The sequence below is a fragment of the Scyliorhinus canicula genome, chromosome 9 (genome assembly GCF_902713615.1).
Source record: "Scyliorhinus canicula chromosome 9, sScyCan1.1, whole genome shotgun sequence".
Lineage (NCBI taxonomy): Eukaryota > Metazoa > Chordata > Chondrichthyes > Carcharhiniformes > Scyliorhinidae > Scyliorhinus > Scyliorhinus canicula.
In genome coordinates this window covers 39,412,767-39,427,004 of record NC_052154.1, presented here as the reverse complement: position 1 = coordinate 39,427,004, position 14,238 = coordinate 39,412,767, and the positions used below count along the sequence as shown (strand labels likewise).

The 14,238-nt window shown below is 43.0% G+C and overlaps 1 protein-coding gene across 4 annotated transcripts in view; it reads left to right on the top strand.

Moving 5' to 3' along the window:
- tdrd12 (tudor domain containing 12) overlaps nucleotides 1-14,238 on the top strand; it is a 157,507-nt gene that overhangs the window by 17,080 nt on the left and 126,189 nt on the right. For all 4 annotated transcript variants that reach the window (XM_038806556.1, XM_038806557.1, XM_038806555.1 and 1 more), the window contains exons 3-4: nucleotides 5,859-6,023; nucleotides 9,748-9,884. In XM_038806556.1, the coding sequence (XP_038662484.1) occupies nucleotides 5,859-6,023; nucleotides 9,748-9,884 (302 nt within the window). The remainder of the gene's footprint in view (nucleotides 1-5,858; nucleotides 6,024-9,747; nucleotides 9,885-14,238) is intronic.

Sequence of the window (14,238 nt, the reverse complement as noted above, 5' to 3'; positions counted from 1 at the left end):
GAGATGCGAAGAATCTCAAACTCCTCCCCTTTTGCTCACCCAGTGATCCAATTTGGTCAAAACCTTCCCTTGATACATTCCTGATAGTGCTACTGCATTTACTTTAATTACTTTATTTTGATAACGACCGGATTTGTATGAAAGTAAGATCGGATTTGTATGAAAGTAAGATCCAAACATGACATTTGAACTTTATCAGCTGTCCAATCAATGCTGCTAACAGGTTTTAATTCACTGTCTTCTCCCCCATCGGATCATTTGTTTTAAATGTGATACAATTTCATTTGCTCCAGACACCATGCTGCCCTAATTCAACTGTATGTGTACTCAGAATCTGAACTAATCTTGTCTTCACATCTTACAGCTTCACGGATGATGTTCCCTGAAGTCTTAGTTGGTAGCTTCACCCAAACTTCCTCTAAATTAGCAATTGGTTTTAATATCTTAATTTTTCTGCATCAATTTTTTCATTAAATATTTCCCTGCAATCAGATTCTCATTTCCTGATACTGCAATTAATTCTCTTAATCTAACTTCTGGTCCAATATCTTTATTCTCCAAATCTCCTTCTTCAATGTCTATAACATGCTAAACATCATTATTTCTGCAAGTGACTTTTTGTGCTCGTCGGGCACTAGGACCCTGCGGAGCCATGCAGTACAGCTTGCACAAAGCTGTCTGCTTGAAATCTCTTTGTCCTGAGCACATTGCTGTGCCGGCCATTTATAACTTCTAATTGATGTGAAACTATTGTATTTATGTCCCTCATTTTATTTATTATATTTTTTTCAGCCAAGACTATGCCGAGTTGCAACTAATCATTTACAAATCCCAATTTATACAGTTTGATTTCACTTTTTGTTTTCTTCTTGAGAATTATGTTTAATTAACATCATTATTGCTAAGGTTCTGAAGAACTTTCAAATACTTACTCCGTTTTAACTCTCACTTTAATACCTCCTAAAACACAACATTTCACAAAACTAGGAACAGAGGTTATCACATTCTTATCAAACAGACTCATTCATTCATTGGAGATCTCCATTCAGACAAAGGAATTCACATCCGTATACGTGCATTCATCAACACACAAGCCATTTATAACCCAATTCTGTTTCATTCAAACAACCCATATCTTCGCGAAGCTATAGTTGAACGGCATTGAACTGTCCGCAAACATTCCATCAGCGGTCCTTCACTGAACTGTTTCGCGACATCACATCAACCCGGTACGGACCTTAACCAATTTTTTAATCAAATTAGAATAGAACGGAATTGAACTGTGCGCCAACATCCCATCAGCGGTCTTTTACTGAACTGTTGCGCGACATCACATCAATCCGTTAAAGACCTTAACTGAATTAAAGTATAATTTAATAGAGCCAATTTTTAATTTGCTACTCACATGCAACGGAGTAACCAGGCAACATCCCATCAGACACCAACTGAACTGTTCGCCTCATGCAACTGAGGAACCAGGCAACATCCCATCAGACACCAACTGAACTGTTCGCCTCATTCCAAAACTTAACCAAACCTGCAATGACTGAAATAAAATCTTTGAATCCATCAGACTGACCTTTGATTTCGTCGAGGCAATCGAACCTAATCAAATGCGAGTGATTAGACTGTTAGCAGAATACGAGACAGAGGAAAAGCGATATAAAGATACCGTGGGCCCATAATTCCTCTCTCGCCGTCTGAAAGCATTCCAATTCTGATTTCGCAGATGAAAGGCAAGATAGTCGAGAAATCCCGATTTCGGCACCAAATGTGGATTCCTGGTTAATTTGCTGTCAGTCTAGATTCAATAAAATCTGAGATGGATTTGCAGGTATCATATCATTTAATAATAACTAACTTGCAAGGCTGACTTAATCCATAGGACCTCAGGACACACACACTGTCTTCTGAGAGCCCAGAATAAAGAGAGACAGAATACAAAGAAGCTTCTGCTGATATATTCAAAATCACAGTAAGATTCACATATAAGCTTCCCATTGGTCATTCTATACACCTCCTGACCTGGCCCTATATCCTAATTGGTCACTTTGCATTGTAACCCCAGCATCTTTGATTCCTTCTGACCACGAGGTTACCATCCCCCGCGAGCCATGAAACTTCTGCTTTCCTTTGTTCTGTCTGTGACCACAGTGCCCTCAGGGTCCTAGTGCCTAATTTTATCACATTCATTTATTCATTTCCTCACTTATTGTCCAAAAAGGTTAGGTGGGGTTATGGGGATAGGGCTTATTAGGGTGCTCTTTCCAAGTCCAAGTCCAAGGGCTGGTGCAGACCCTATTGGCCGAATTACCTCCTGCACTGTAAATTCTATAATACAAAACTTTCAGATTAATAAATATATTTCTACATACCTAACCTTTTGGATTTTAAATTCTGAAGCAATCGCCTAATACATTAAGATGGATTTTGGTGATTGTGTTTACTGAATGAAAAGACCTAAAAATTCTATTCAGTTGGAGCGCAAATCATGTCCACATTCATTCTCAGAATGTGTGTGACACAGGAGTACGAAAAGCTAAGAGCCCATGAGCAAGGTGTATATATGTGCCTTGCTTTTCACTCCTAGTATTCCCACAGCATTAATCCATCCATTCAGAAAAATTAAGTTAAGTTTTCACCATTTCAGCCTTCAATTTGTTTCTTCAAATTCAGGCATTTTCACCTTGTATTTTGTACATTGGTCACTGTGTACAACAATTTTCTAAACTTCTAAATTTTCTTTGCAATTAGTTTGGACCTGTGTCTCCTTTTTCTATTCTATACTTTGAGGACCGTTCCCCAAACTATTGTGCAGAAGAGATCACAACCTGAATGCTTCTTTTGCAGCCAGGGGAACTCCAGATAGAGAGCTATAGATAGATTTTTGTTAAGCAAAGACATAAGGGATATGGGCCAAAGGCATGGAGGATAACTCCAGGATATGGAGTTATTCCGCAGATCAGCCATGACCTCATTAAATGGCAGTACAGGCTCAAGGGGCTGAATAGCCTACTCCTGTTCCTAGTTTCTCCAGTCAGTCCTCATAATTGACACAAAAACTTGCATTTATATAGCATTGTTAAGAAAGTAGAATGGCCCAAGGTGCTTCAAGGAGTATTATCGAGTCACATGAGATACTGGAGCTCAAAGGTTTGTTCAAAGACAGGGGAGGAAAGAGGAATGTAGAGGTTCAGGAAGGGAATCCCAGAACATGTGGCCCAGGCATTTGAGTGAACAGCTACCAATGATCAAATGATTAAAACTGGGGATGCACAAAAGGCCAGAATTGGAGGGAGAGCTGATATATCTGAGTCTTGTACAGCTGGTGGAGATGGCAGAGATAGGAGGAGATGAGACACCTGAAGGGATTTAAAAACTAGGAATGAGAATCTTAAAATCAAGACATTGCTTTATTGGGAGCAGATGTAGGTCAGCGAGCACCAAGGTGACGGATGAATGAATGTAACTTAGTAGAAGTTAGGATGCAGGCAGAATTTTCGATGAGCTTGTTTTTATGGGGAGTGGAAACTGAGAGGCTGTCTAAAAGGGGATTGGGATACAAGTCTAAATACAGGATCAGTCTTTAATTTTTCTTTGTACTACTTTTGATATGATCCCTTTTGTCTCGGGAATTGGAACAAGATACAGTACTTCAAGTAGTGATCTGCATATTACTTGGTTATAACAGTTTCTTGTTAGTATTCTGTTCTTTTTCCGATGTATTTTATTTAAACATCTGTTGATTATTACACTGCATTAAAAACAAAAGGCTCTTTCTTTGGTTGTTTTAAACAGTTGTAGAGTGAATGTTTGCTTGCTCTTTTTTAATCCTACATTCGTCTGCATCAAAGTTAATCTGCTATGTGTCTACCATTTCTGATTGAATTGCCCTTTCTTGTTTGATGATTACAAATTTTACTCCTGGTCTATACCTACCTCCCTTTTTAAATAATGGGACAATGTTAGCAGTTCTCTCGCACCTCACCTATGGCCAGGGAGGACTTGGAACATTTGTGGCAGTACCCCTGATATCTCCTCCCTTTCCTTCCTGAACAGCCTGGGGTACATCTCATTCAGGCCAGCAGATTTATCCACTTTTAAAGCTGCTAAATCTGCCACACTCTCTCTCTCTCGCTCTCTCGCTCTCTCTCCCCTGCTCCCTCTCTCTCTCTCCAATTTCCTCTAATATTGCACACAGTTCTTTACTCTGATGTCTATATCTACATTGTCCTATTTCATTGTGGCGATTGATGCACAGTATTCATTGAGAACTGTACCCATATCTTCTGGGTCCACATACAGATTTTCTATATGATCCCTAATTGGCCATACTCTTTCCTTATTTACCCTCTTGTTCTTTCTATATGTACAAAACCACTTTGGGGTTTCATTTATTGTGCCAGCCAAAGCTTTTTCATGCACTCTCTTGGCTTTCCTAATTTCATTTTTCAGTTCCTCCACCCATGTACTTTTTTGTGCTCCCCTAGGGACTCTGCCGTATTGAGCCCTTGGTATCTGCCATTATCTTATTTTTTTTCTTAATCCGGACCTGACCTTTATGCCCCTTGACCTCCAGGGTTCTCTGGTTTTGGTCCCACCTTTTGTCTTTAAGGGAACATGTGGGTTACATGCTAGCATAGTGGTAAGCACTAAGGCTTCGCAGCACCAGGGTCTCAGGTTCGATTCCTGACTTGGGTCACTGTCTGTGCGGAGTGTGCACGTTCTCCCTGTGTCTGCATGAGTTTCCTCTGGGTGCTCCGGTTTCCTCCCACAAGTCCCAAAAGATGTGCTATTAGGTCATTTGGATATTCTGAATTCTCCCTTTGTACCCGAACAGGCGCCAGAATGTGGCGACTAGGAACTTTTCACAGTAACTTCATTGAATTGTTAATGTAAGCCTACTTGTGACAATAAAGATTATTATTATTATTTGCCCTGCACTTTTGCTGTATCCTCCTTGAAGACCTCCCACCGCTCTGATACAGTTTTATCTCCAAGTTGTGGCTCCAAGTCGACTTGGGTCAAATCATTTTCCATAACTATGCTAAATCTAACTGAATTATGGTCACTATCTCCAAAGTACTTGTCTATGATACATCTTCCACCAGGCTGAGCTCATTTCCCGCTGTTAGACCCAGAACTGCCCTCTCCCTTGTTTTATCCAATTCTTTACTTTCCAACTTCCAACAATGGTAAACCCTGGAATGTTAATGGTGAACGATTCCATGATGGTAATGCCATTGAACATCAAAAGGAAATGGTTCGTAAGATTCTCTCTTTTGTCAGAGATCATCATTGCCTGGCATTTGCGTGGTACAAAGGCCCTTCGGCCCTCCCAGCCTGTACCAGTCATGATGCCAACCTTTGCCAAAACCCTCAGTACTTCCTTGTGCCACATCCCTCTATGCCCATCCTAAACATGTGTTTGTCAAGATACCTTTTGAATGCTGTTAATGTATTTGCTTCCACAACCTCCCCTGGCAACGCGTTCCAGGCACTCATCACCCTCTGTGTAAAAAAAAAAAAAAAAAAACCTGCCTCGCACATCTCCTCTAAACTTTGCCCCATGGACCTTAAGCCTATGCCCTCTGGTGACTGACCCCTCCACCCGGGGAAAGAGTGCCTACCCACCTACTCTATCCATGCCTCTCATAATCTCGTAGACCTCTCTATCAGGTCACCCCTCAACCCCTGTTTTTCTAATGAAAACCTTCCGAGTCTATTCAGCACATAGCTAACACCCTCCAGACCAGGCAACATCCTGGTAAACCGCCTCCACCCTCTCCAAAGCCTCCACATCCTTCTGGTAGTGTGGTGACTAGAATTGGTGCTAATATCACTTTGTGTGTGCTTAGGTGGAAGACCCCGGCTGTTTCTGGGGGCGAATAACTAATGGCTTCAGTGATCTGGTTGAAAATGCAAATCAGTATGAAAGATTGGAGGAAAAGATGAATCAACTCTACCACAGAAGCCATGAAGATTTGGAAGAAATTAAGCTTCCTGTTCTAGAACAAGGGCAGGTAATTAGTTTTTTATACTCTGCCTGAGAACATTTATAAGCAAGGAATTGATACCTTAATTTACATACCAGTGAATCTTCTGATTCTTATGGAAATAAATTGGAACCTCGACCATCACTATCCATACCTGCAAGTTACAACATGCATGTAAAAGTGAATGTTGCCACGGCAATATGGACTCCTTGGGGGCTGATTTGGCTCAGTTGGCTGGTGGGGATCTAATTGGTACCAATAGCACAGGATTTCATCCCCAATCCAGCTGGGCTGGATTCGGGACCTGCCTCTTTGCCCTACCTGTTTCAGATCGTAGTGTTATGGGATGGACTTGCCGAGAACTCAAGAAAAGAAGAAATCTTCTGCTGCATAATCCATGCCGATTGCTCAATGATTGTTCACAATTTTCATAAATGATTTGGAATTGGGGACCAAGTGCAATTTGTCCAAGTTTGCAGACACGAAGATGAGTGGTAAAGCAAAAAGTGCAAAGGATACCAGAAGTCTGCAGAGCGATTTGGATAGGTTAAGTGAATGGGCTAGGGTCTGGCAGATGGAATACAATGTTTTTTTTATAAATGTTTTTTATTCAGTTTTCATGTTTTATATTGAACAAATTACAAATTGTTAGAGAGAGAGAAAAAGAAAAAAAAAAGAACACGCAAAAATTAACATATATATTTACAGGTGAGCATCTTCGTAGTAATAACTGTGGCCTCCCCCTTTTCGCCGGCATACATATTTTACATTCCCCGACATGTTTATTGGCATTTATTTAGTTTGGTTTTGGGCCTTAGCTAGCCATCAAATCCCCGTAACAAGCCCATAGCCCTCTTTTCTCTCCCCCCCCCCCCCCCCCCTGCCGGCTACCTTCCCCCGACTATTCTTCCTCTTGTACGTTGGCCACAAACAGGTCCGGGAACAATTGCATGAATGGCTCCCACGTTCTGTGGAAGCCGTCGTCCGACCCTCGGATGGCGAATTTGATTTTCTCCATTTGGAGAGAATCCGAGAGGTCGGACAGCCAGTCTGCAGCTCTGGGCGGTGCTGCTGACCGCCAGCCAAACAGGATTCTACGGCGGGCGATCAGGGAGGCAAAGGCAAGGGCGTCCGCCCTCCTCCCCAGGAATAGATCTGGCTGTTCTGAAACCCCGAAGACCGCCACTATCGGACATGGCTCCACCTTCACCCCCACCACTTTGGACATAGCCTCGAAGAAGGCTGTCCAGTACTCCACAAGTCTGGGGCAAGACCAGAACATGTGGGCGTGGTTGGCCGGGCCTCTTTGGCACCGTTCACATCTGTCCTCCACCTCCGGGAAGAACCTACTCATACGGTTTCTCATTAAGTGGGCTCTATGTACCACTTTTAGATGCGTCAGGCTGAGCCTTGCGCACGTGGAGGTGGAGTTGACCCTATGCAGTGCCTCGCTCCAGAGTCCCCACCCTGTCTCCATCCCCAAGTCGTCCTCCCATTTCCTTCTTGTTGCGTCCAGTACGGTGTCGTCCCTTTCTACCAGTCGGTCATACATGTCGCTACAGTTCCCTTTCTCTCGGATACTTGCGTCCAGTAGGTCTTCCAGTAGTGTCTGTCGTGGCGGTTGTGGGTACGTCCTTGTCTCCTTTCGTAGGAAGTTTTTGAGCTGCAGGTACCGTAGCTCGTTCCCCCCAGCTAGCCGAAATTTCTCTGTCAGTTCGTCCAGTGTTGCGATCCTGTCGTCCGTGTATAGGTCCCTGACTGTCAGTGTCCCCCCCGTCCTGCCTCCACCTTTTGAAGGTGGCGTCAGTCAGTGCTGGTTTGAACCTATGGTTGTTGCAGATGGGAGCCTTGTCCGACATTTTGTTCAGGCCAAATTGCTGCCGCAGTTGGTTCCAGGATTGGAGGGTGGCTGTCACCACTGAGCTGCTGGAGTGTTTTTTGGGTGGGGATGGGAGTGCTGCCGTGGCGAGGGCCCGGAGGGAGGTCCCCATGCAGGAGGCCTCCTCCGCACGCACCCACTCGGCTTCTGGCTCCTGGATCCATCCCCTTACTCGCTCGGCTGTTGCCGCCCAGTGGTAGAATTGTAGATTCGGGAGGGCTAGCCCCCCCCTGGATTTTGTTTTCTGTAGGACCTTCTTTGGGATCCTAGCATTTTTACCCCCCCATACGAACGCCATGATAAGTTTGTCCAGCGCTTTGAAGAAGTCCTTGGGGATGTAGATCGGAATGGATCTAAACAGGAAGAGGAACCTGGGCAATACGTTCATTTTGATCGTCTGGACTCTTCCTGCGAGGGAGAGTGGGAGTGTGGAATACAATGTTGACAAATGTGAGGTTATCCATTTTGGTAGGAATAACAGCAAAAGGGATTATTATTTAAACAATAAAATATTACAACATGCTGCTGTGCAGAGTGATCTGGGTGTGCTAGTGCATGAGTCGCAAAAGGTTGGTTTACAGGTGATGAAGAAGGCAAATGGAGTTTTGTCCTTCATTGCTAGAGGGATGGAGTTTAAGAATAGGGAGGTTATGCTGCAATTGTATAAGGTATTAGTGAGGCCACACCTGGAGTATTGTGTTCAGTTTTGGTCTCCCTACCTGAGAAAGGATGTACTGGCGCTGGAGGGTGTGCAGAGGAGATTCACTAGGTTAATCCCAGATCTGAAGGGGTTGGATTACGAGGAGAGGTATAGTAGACTGCTGTACTCGTTAGAATTTAGAAGGATGAGGGGGGATCTTATAGAAAAGTATAAAATTATGGATAGATGCGGGCAGGCTGTTTCCACTGGCGGGTGAAAGCAGAACTAGGGGGCATAGCCTCAAAATAAGGGGAAGTAGATTTAGGACTGAGCTTCGGAGGAACTTCTTCACCCAAAGGGTTGTGAATCTATGGATTTCCCTGCCCAGTGAAGCAGTTGAGGCTCCTTCGTTAAATGTTTTTAAGATAACGATAGATAGTTTTTTTTTGAAGAATAAAGGGATTAAGGGTTATGGTGTTCAGTCCAGAAAGCGGAGCTGAGTCCACAAAAGATCAGCCATGATCTCATTGCATGGCAGAGCAGGCTCGAGGGGCCAGATGGCCTACTCCTGCTCCTAGTTCTTATGTTCTTGTGTTCAATGTACTTCTGAATGGATGCTGCAAGCCAGCGATGTTGTCTTCAGATAAGATGTTAAGTTGATGCTTTCCCTGTTCAGATTTATGTTCTAGATCCCATGGTATTATTTAAAGAGCAGGGTTCTCTCAGCATTCTGGTCAAAATCCTGAATCTGCCAACACCACTAAAACAGATTATCCAGTCATTCACCTTATTTACTGTTTGTAGAGGTTTGTTGCACGTGGCCTTGGCTGCCATGTTTGACTGCACAATAGTGGCCAACCATTTAGAAAGTCATTTATTGTTTGAAAAGCATTTTGTATCCGATCACACCCTCTACTAAGTTCCGATGTGAATCCAAATTCTTTCTTTACTTTTCAAAGGAACATTTTACACTTGTATAGATTATAACCCACTATTTAAGAAAGTCTTTTGAAAATAATTTCCTTAGGTCCTGGACCTTTGTTTCTTCTCAGTGAGAAAATGATGAGAACTGTCTTGAAATCTCATCTGTGGATAATGGTGTTCAAAGTTGGTAGGGATAAGTAACGCCTCAGTGCCATCATTTTAACTCTAACAAATTTGAGCTCAAATGTATAGCTGCTTGAGTAATCCATACATAAAAATGGACAATAACTTTTTGTCTTTTGTTGCAGATATGTGCTATTTACTGCCATGAACTACGGTGCTGGTGCAGAGCAATATTAAAATCTCTTGTATCAAGTGGAAGCAGTTATCTTGCAGAGTGTTTCCTTGTGGACTACGCAAAGCACATTCTGGTGAAAGCAAAAGAGTAAGCATTAACTATGCACAATTTGCTTGTACTGTTGAGAGAGTGGAGATTTAAAACTCATTTTATTAAACCAGTGGTATATTAAAGCATTCTAATTTTTAAAATTAATAATGCTATTCATCAAGGTGAAACCTATTACTGTTGGGGATTAGAGCAAGCACTTTCTGGTCCATTGGGGAGACTTTAGAAGAGGAAGGAGTCTGTAGCTCTGAGCCATGTTTTTGTTGGTGTCAGGATGTTAATACTGTCATCCATGATGACAGCATGGCTGGCAGAAATCCAGTTTGATTCAGGGAGAAATATCAGTTGTGATGTGGTACTTTGATGAAAGGGGTGAGTAGGATGGAATGGAGTTGGTGAGCTGAATCTCCACTCTTTTCAACTTTTAGCATTCAACTTTAAGCATGCTCCTTGGGGGATTTTACAATTGGAGTTTGTATCCATGGCAGCATTGGGCTCTATGATGGGCCTAGTGGAGAATGCTGAGGACTTATGGGCCAAAGCCTGTTTTTGAGGGGTTAATGACAGGTGAAACGGATAGTTCAGAATTTGTAATGAGTAGGTATTAAAAGCAGGACTCTATATAAAAGAATTAGCTGAAAGATTACAAAATTGGGGGAGGGTGTTGTTGTAGAAGGGTCTGTACAAAACCATGGGCGGGATTCTCCGACCCCCCCGCCAGGTCGGAGAATCACCGGGGGCAGAATGAATCCCGCCCCCGCCGGCAGCTGGCCGCCGAATTCTCCGGCTTTGGCGGGAGCAGGAATCGCACCGGCGGCCGCTCTTAGCGCCCCCCCCCTCCCCCGGCCGATTCTCCAACCCGCAATGGGCCGAAGTCCCGTTGGTTATTTGCCAGTCCCGCCGGCGTAAATTAGACTAGGTCCCTTACTGGCAGCGCGGGCGGGCTCCGGGGTCCTGGGGGGGGAGCGGGACGATCTGGCCCTGGGGGATGCCCCCGCGGTGGCCCATTGATCTGCGGGCGGGCCTATGCCGTGGGGGCACTGTTTTCCTACGCGCCAGCCCTGTCAGCCTCCGTGATGGCCAAAGCGTAGGTGAACCCCCCTGCGCATGTGTGGGAATGTCGGAGTCCCTTCGGCGCCAAAGACCTTCCATGCCGGCCGGCGGGGTGCAAACCACTCAGGCGCCGGCCTAGCCCCAGAAGGTGCGGAGGATTCCGCACCTTTGGGGTGGGCCGATGCCGGAGTGGTTCACGCCACTCCGTCCCGTCGGGACCCCCCGCCCCGCCATGTATGGGAGAATCCCGCCCCATAAGTTTGAAATCACAGCAATGGGGTTTAGTTGAGTGGTAATCATTGTACACGTAAAAAGACACAACGCTTAAAAGACAGTTCAAGTTAATCAAATTTTGAATTGTTTTTGAAAATTGTATATTTTCCATTTTGCATATTTCAGATGCCTTCAAATAATTCTAATATAAGAATATCTCTGCATGTTTACCAAATGTGGTTTTAATGCTCTGAAGGGCTAACTCAGTTCAGGTTACAAAAGCATGGCATAACCAACCGGTTTACAATTGCGCAAATGAAAATCACCCAAGAAGCTACTGTTGCATGGTATACAACAGAAGAATTCTGCCCACTTCAAAATACCATTAGTATCTGCTGAACCATCATCACTGATCCCTTTACAGCTTGTTTTTCAGTTACATATCCGTTACTAATTACGAATCTACAAAATGTACCGTCTAATTTCTCTTTATTTAACTGCTATAGTCATTGCAAGAGGGATTTTTTTGTAGTTAGCATTCTGATCATTTTCAAATTTGCATATTCGGGTTACTATCTGAGTTTAGTTTTAAATACTGAGAAGAAGCAGACTCTGGATAGTTGGATACCCAGAAGATGTGCTGGGGAACACTTTGGAATTCCAACACAAGGACTATTTTTTTGGAATTACCTGGGAAGTTTAAAATTGCGATGGGCAATTGCCTCCTGATGGTTCCAACTTACTCACTTGGATAGTTACCCAGAAAATGTTAGACTGAAAAAAATCTACTCTTAATACCTGGGTAACTACACAACTCACCCCCAAACACACTCATTGACTCCCCACCGACCCCTGACCCAGACCCAAGTCTCTCCTTTCTCAACCTGACCTGACGAGCTCCCAACACCTGCCTCCTTGCCCACTCGCCCTCTCTCTGGAGTTACTTTGGAATATTAAACCTCTTACTTACTATGTTATGGTAGCCAGTGTTGCAGAAAGAAGCATGGCTTCTGCATGCATCTCTGCACTGCTTCGTACAAGGTTTGTTGCATTGGGTCAGATGTAAAGGATCCTCAGTCAGAAGCTACCTCAAATATCAGAGAAAGGTAAATGTGCACATCTTTCTGATTAGGGTAGGAAATCGGATTTCTGATCTGATCAGGAGATTGGGTCTAAGTGTTTAAGATGATTAATTTTGTGCAGTTAGACCAGGGGTGGGCAAACTTTTATGTGCAAGGGCCACATTCAGAAATTCAATCTGGATCCAATCTGGTCAAAACCTTCCCTTGATACATTCCTGATAGTGCTACTGCATTTACTTTAATTACTTTATTTTGATGACGACCGGATTTGTATGAAAGTAAGATCCAAACATGACATTTGAACTTTATCAGCTGTCCAATCAATGCTGCTAGCAGGTTTTAATTCACTGTCTTCTCCCCCATTGGGTCATGTGTTTTAATTGTGATACAATGTCTTTTGCTCCAGACACCATGCTTCTCTAATTCAACTGTATGTGTACCCAGAATCTGAACAATCTTGTCTTTACATTTTACAGCTTCACGGACGATTTTCCCTGCAGTCTTAGTTGGTAGCTTCACCCAAACTTCCTCTAAATTAGCAATTGGTTTTAATATCTTAATTTTTCTGCATCAATTTTTTTATTAAATATTTCCCTGCAATCAGATTCTCATTTCCTGATACTGCAATTAATTCTCTTAATCTAACTTCTGGTCCAATATCTTTATTCTCCAAATCTCCTTCTTCAATGTCTATAACATGCTAAACATCATTATTTCTGCAAGTGAGTTTTCGTGCTCATCGGGCACTAGGACCCTGCGGAGCCATGCAGTACAGCTTACACAAAGCTGTCTGCTTGGAAATCTCTTTGTGTCCATTTAGTGCTGAGCACATTGCCCACCGGCCATTTATCATTTACAAATCCCAATTTATACAGTTTGATTTCACTTTTTGTTTTCTTCCTGAGAATTATGTTTAATTAACTCCCACATCATTATTCTGAAGAACTTTCAAATACTTACTCCGTTTTAACTCTCACTTTAATACCTCCTAAAACACAACATTTCACAAAACTAGGAACAGAGGTTATCACATTCTTATCAAACAGACTCATTCATTCATTGGAGATCTCCATTCAGACAAAGGAATTCACATCCGTATACGTTCATGCATCAACACAAGTCATTTATAACCCAATTCTGTTTCATTCAAACAACCCATATCTTCGCGAAGCTATAGTTGAACGGCATTGAACTGTCCGCAAACATTCCATCAGCGATCCTTCCTTCACTGAACTGTTTCGCGACATCACATCAACCCGGTACGGACCTTAACCAATTTTTTCATCAAATTAGAATTGAACGGAATTGAAGTGTGCGCCAACATTCCATCAGCGGTCTTTTACTGAACTGTTGCGCGATATCACATCAATCCGTTAAAGACCTTAACCGAATTAAAGTATAATTTAATAGAGCCAATTTTTAATTTGCTACTCACATGCAACTGAGTAACCAGGCAACATCCCATCAGACACCAACTGAACTGTTCGCCTCATTCCAAAACTTAACCATACCTGCAATGACTGAAATAAAATCTTTGAATCCATCAGACTGACCTTTGATTTTGTCGAGGCAATCGAAACCTGATCAAATGCGAGTGATTAGACTGTTAGCAGAATACGAGACAGAGGAAAATCGATATAAAAATACCGTGGGCCCATAATCCTTTCTCGCCGTCTGCGAGCAGTCCAATTCTGATTTCGCAGATGAAAGGCAAGATAGTCGAGAAATCCCGATTTCGGCACCAAATGTAGATTCCTGGTTAATTTGCTGTCAGTCTAGATTCAATAAAATCTGAGATGGATTTGCAGGTATCATATCATTTAATAATAACTAACTTGCAAGGCTGACTCAATCCATAGGACCTCAGGACACACACACTGTCTTCTGAGAGCCCAGAATAAAGAGAGAGAGTATACAAAGAAACTTCTGCTGATATATTCAAAATCACAGTAAGATTCACATATAAGCTTCCCATTGATCATTCTATACACCTCCTGACCTGGCCCTATATCCTAATTGGTCACTTTGCATTGTAACCCCAGCAT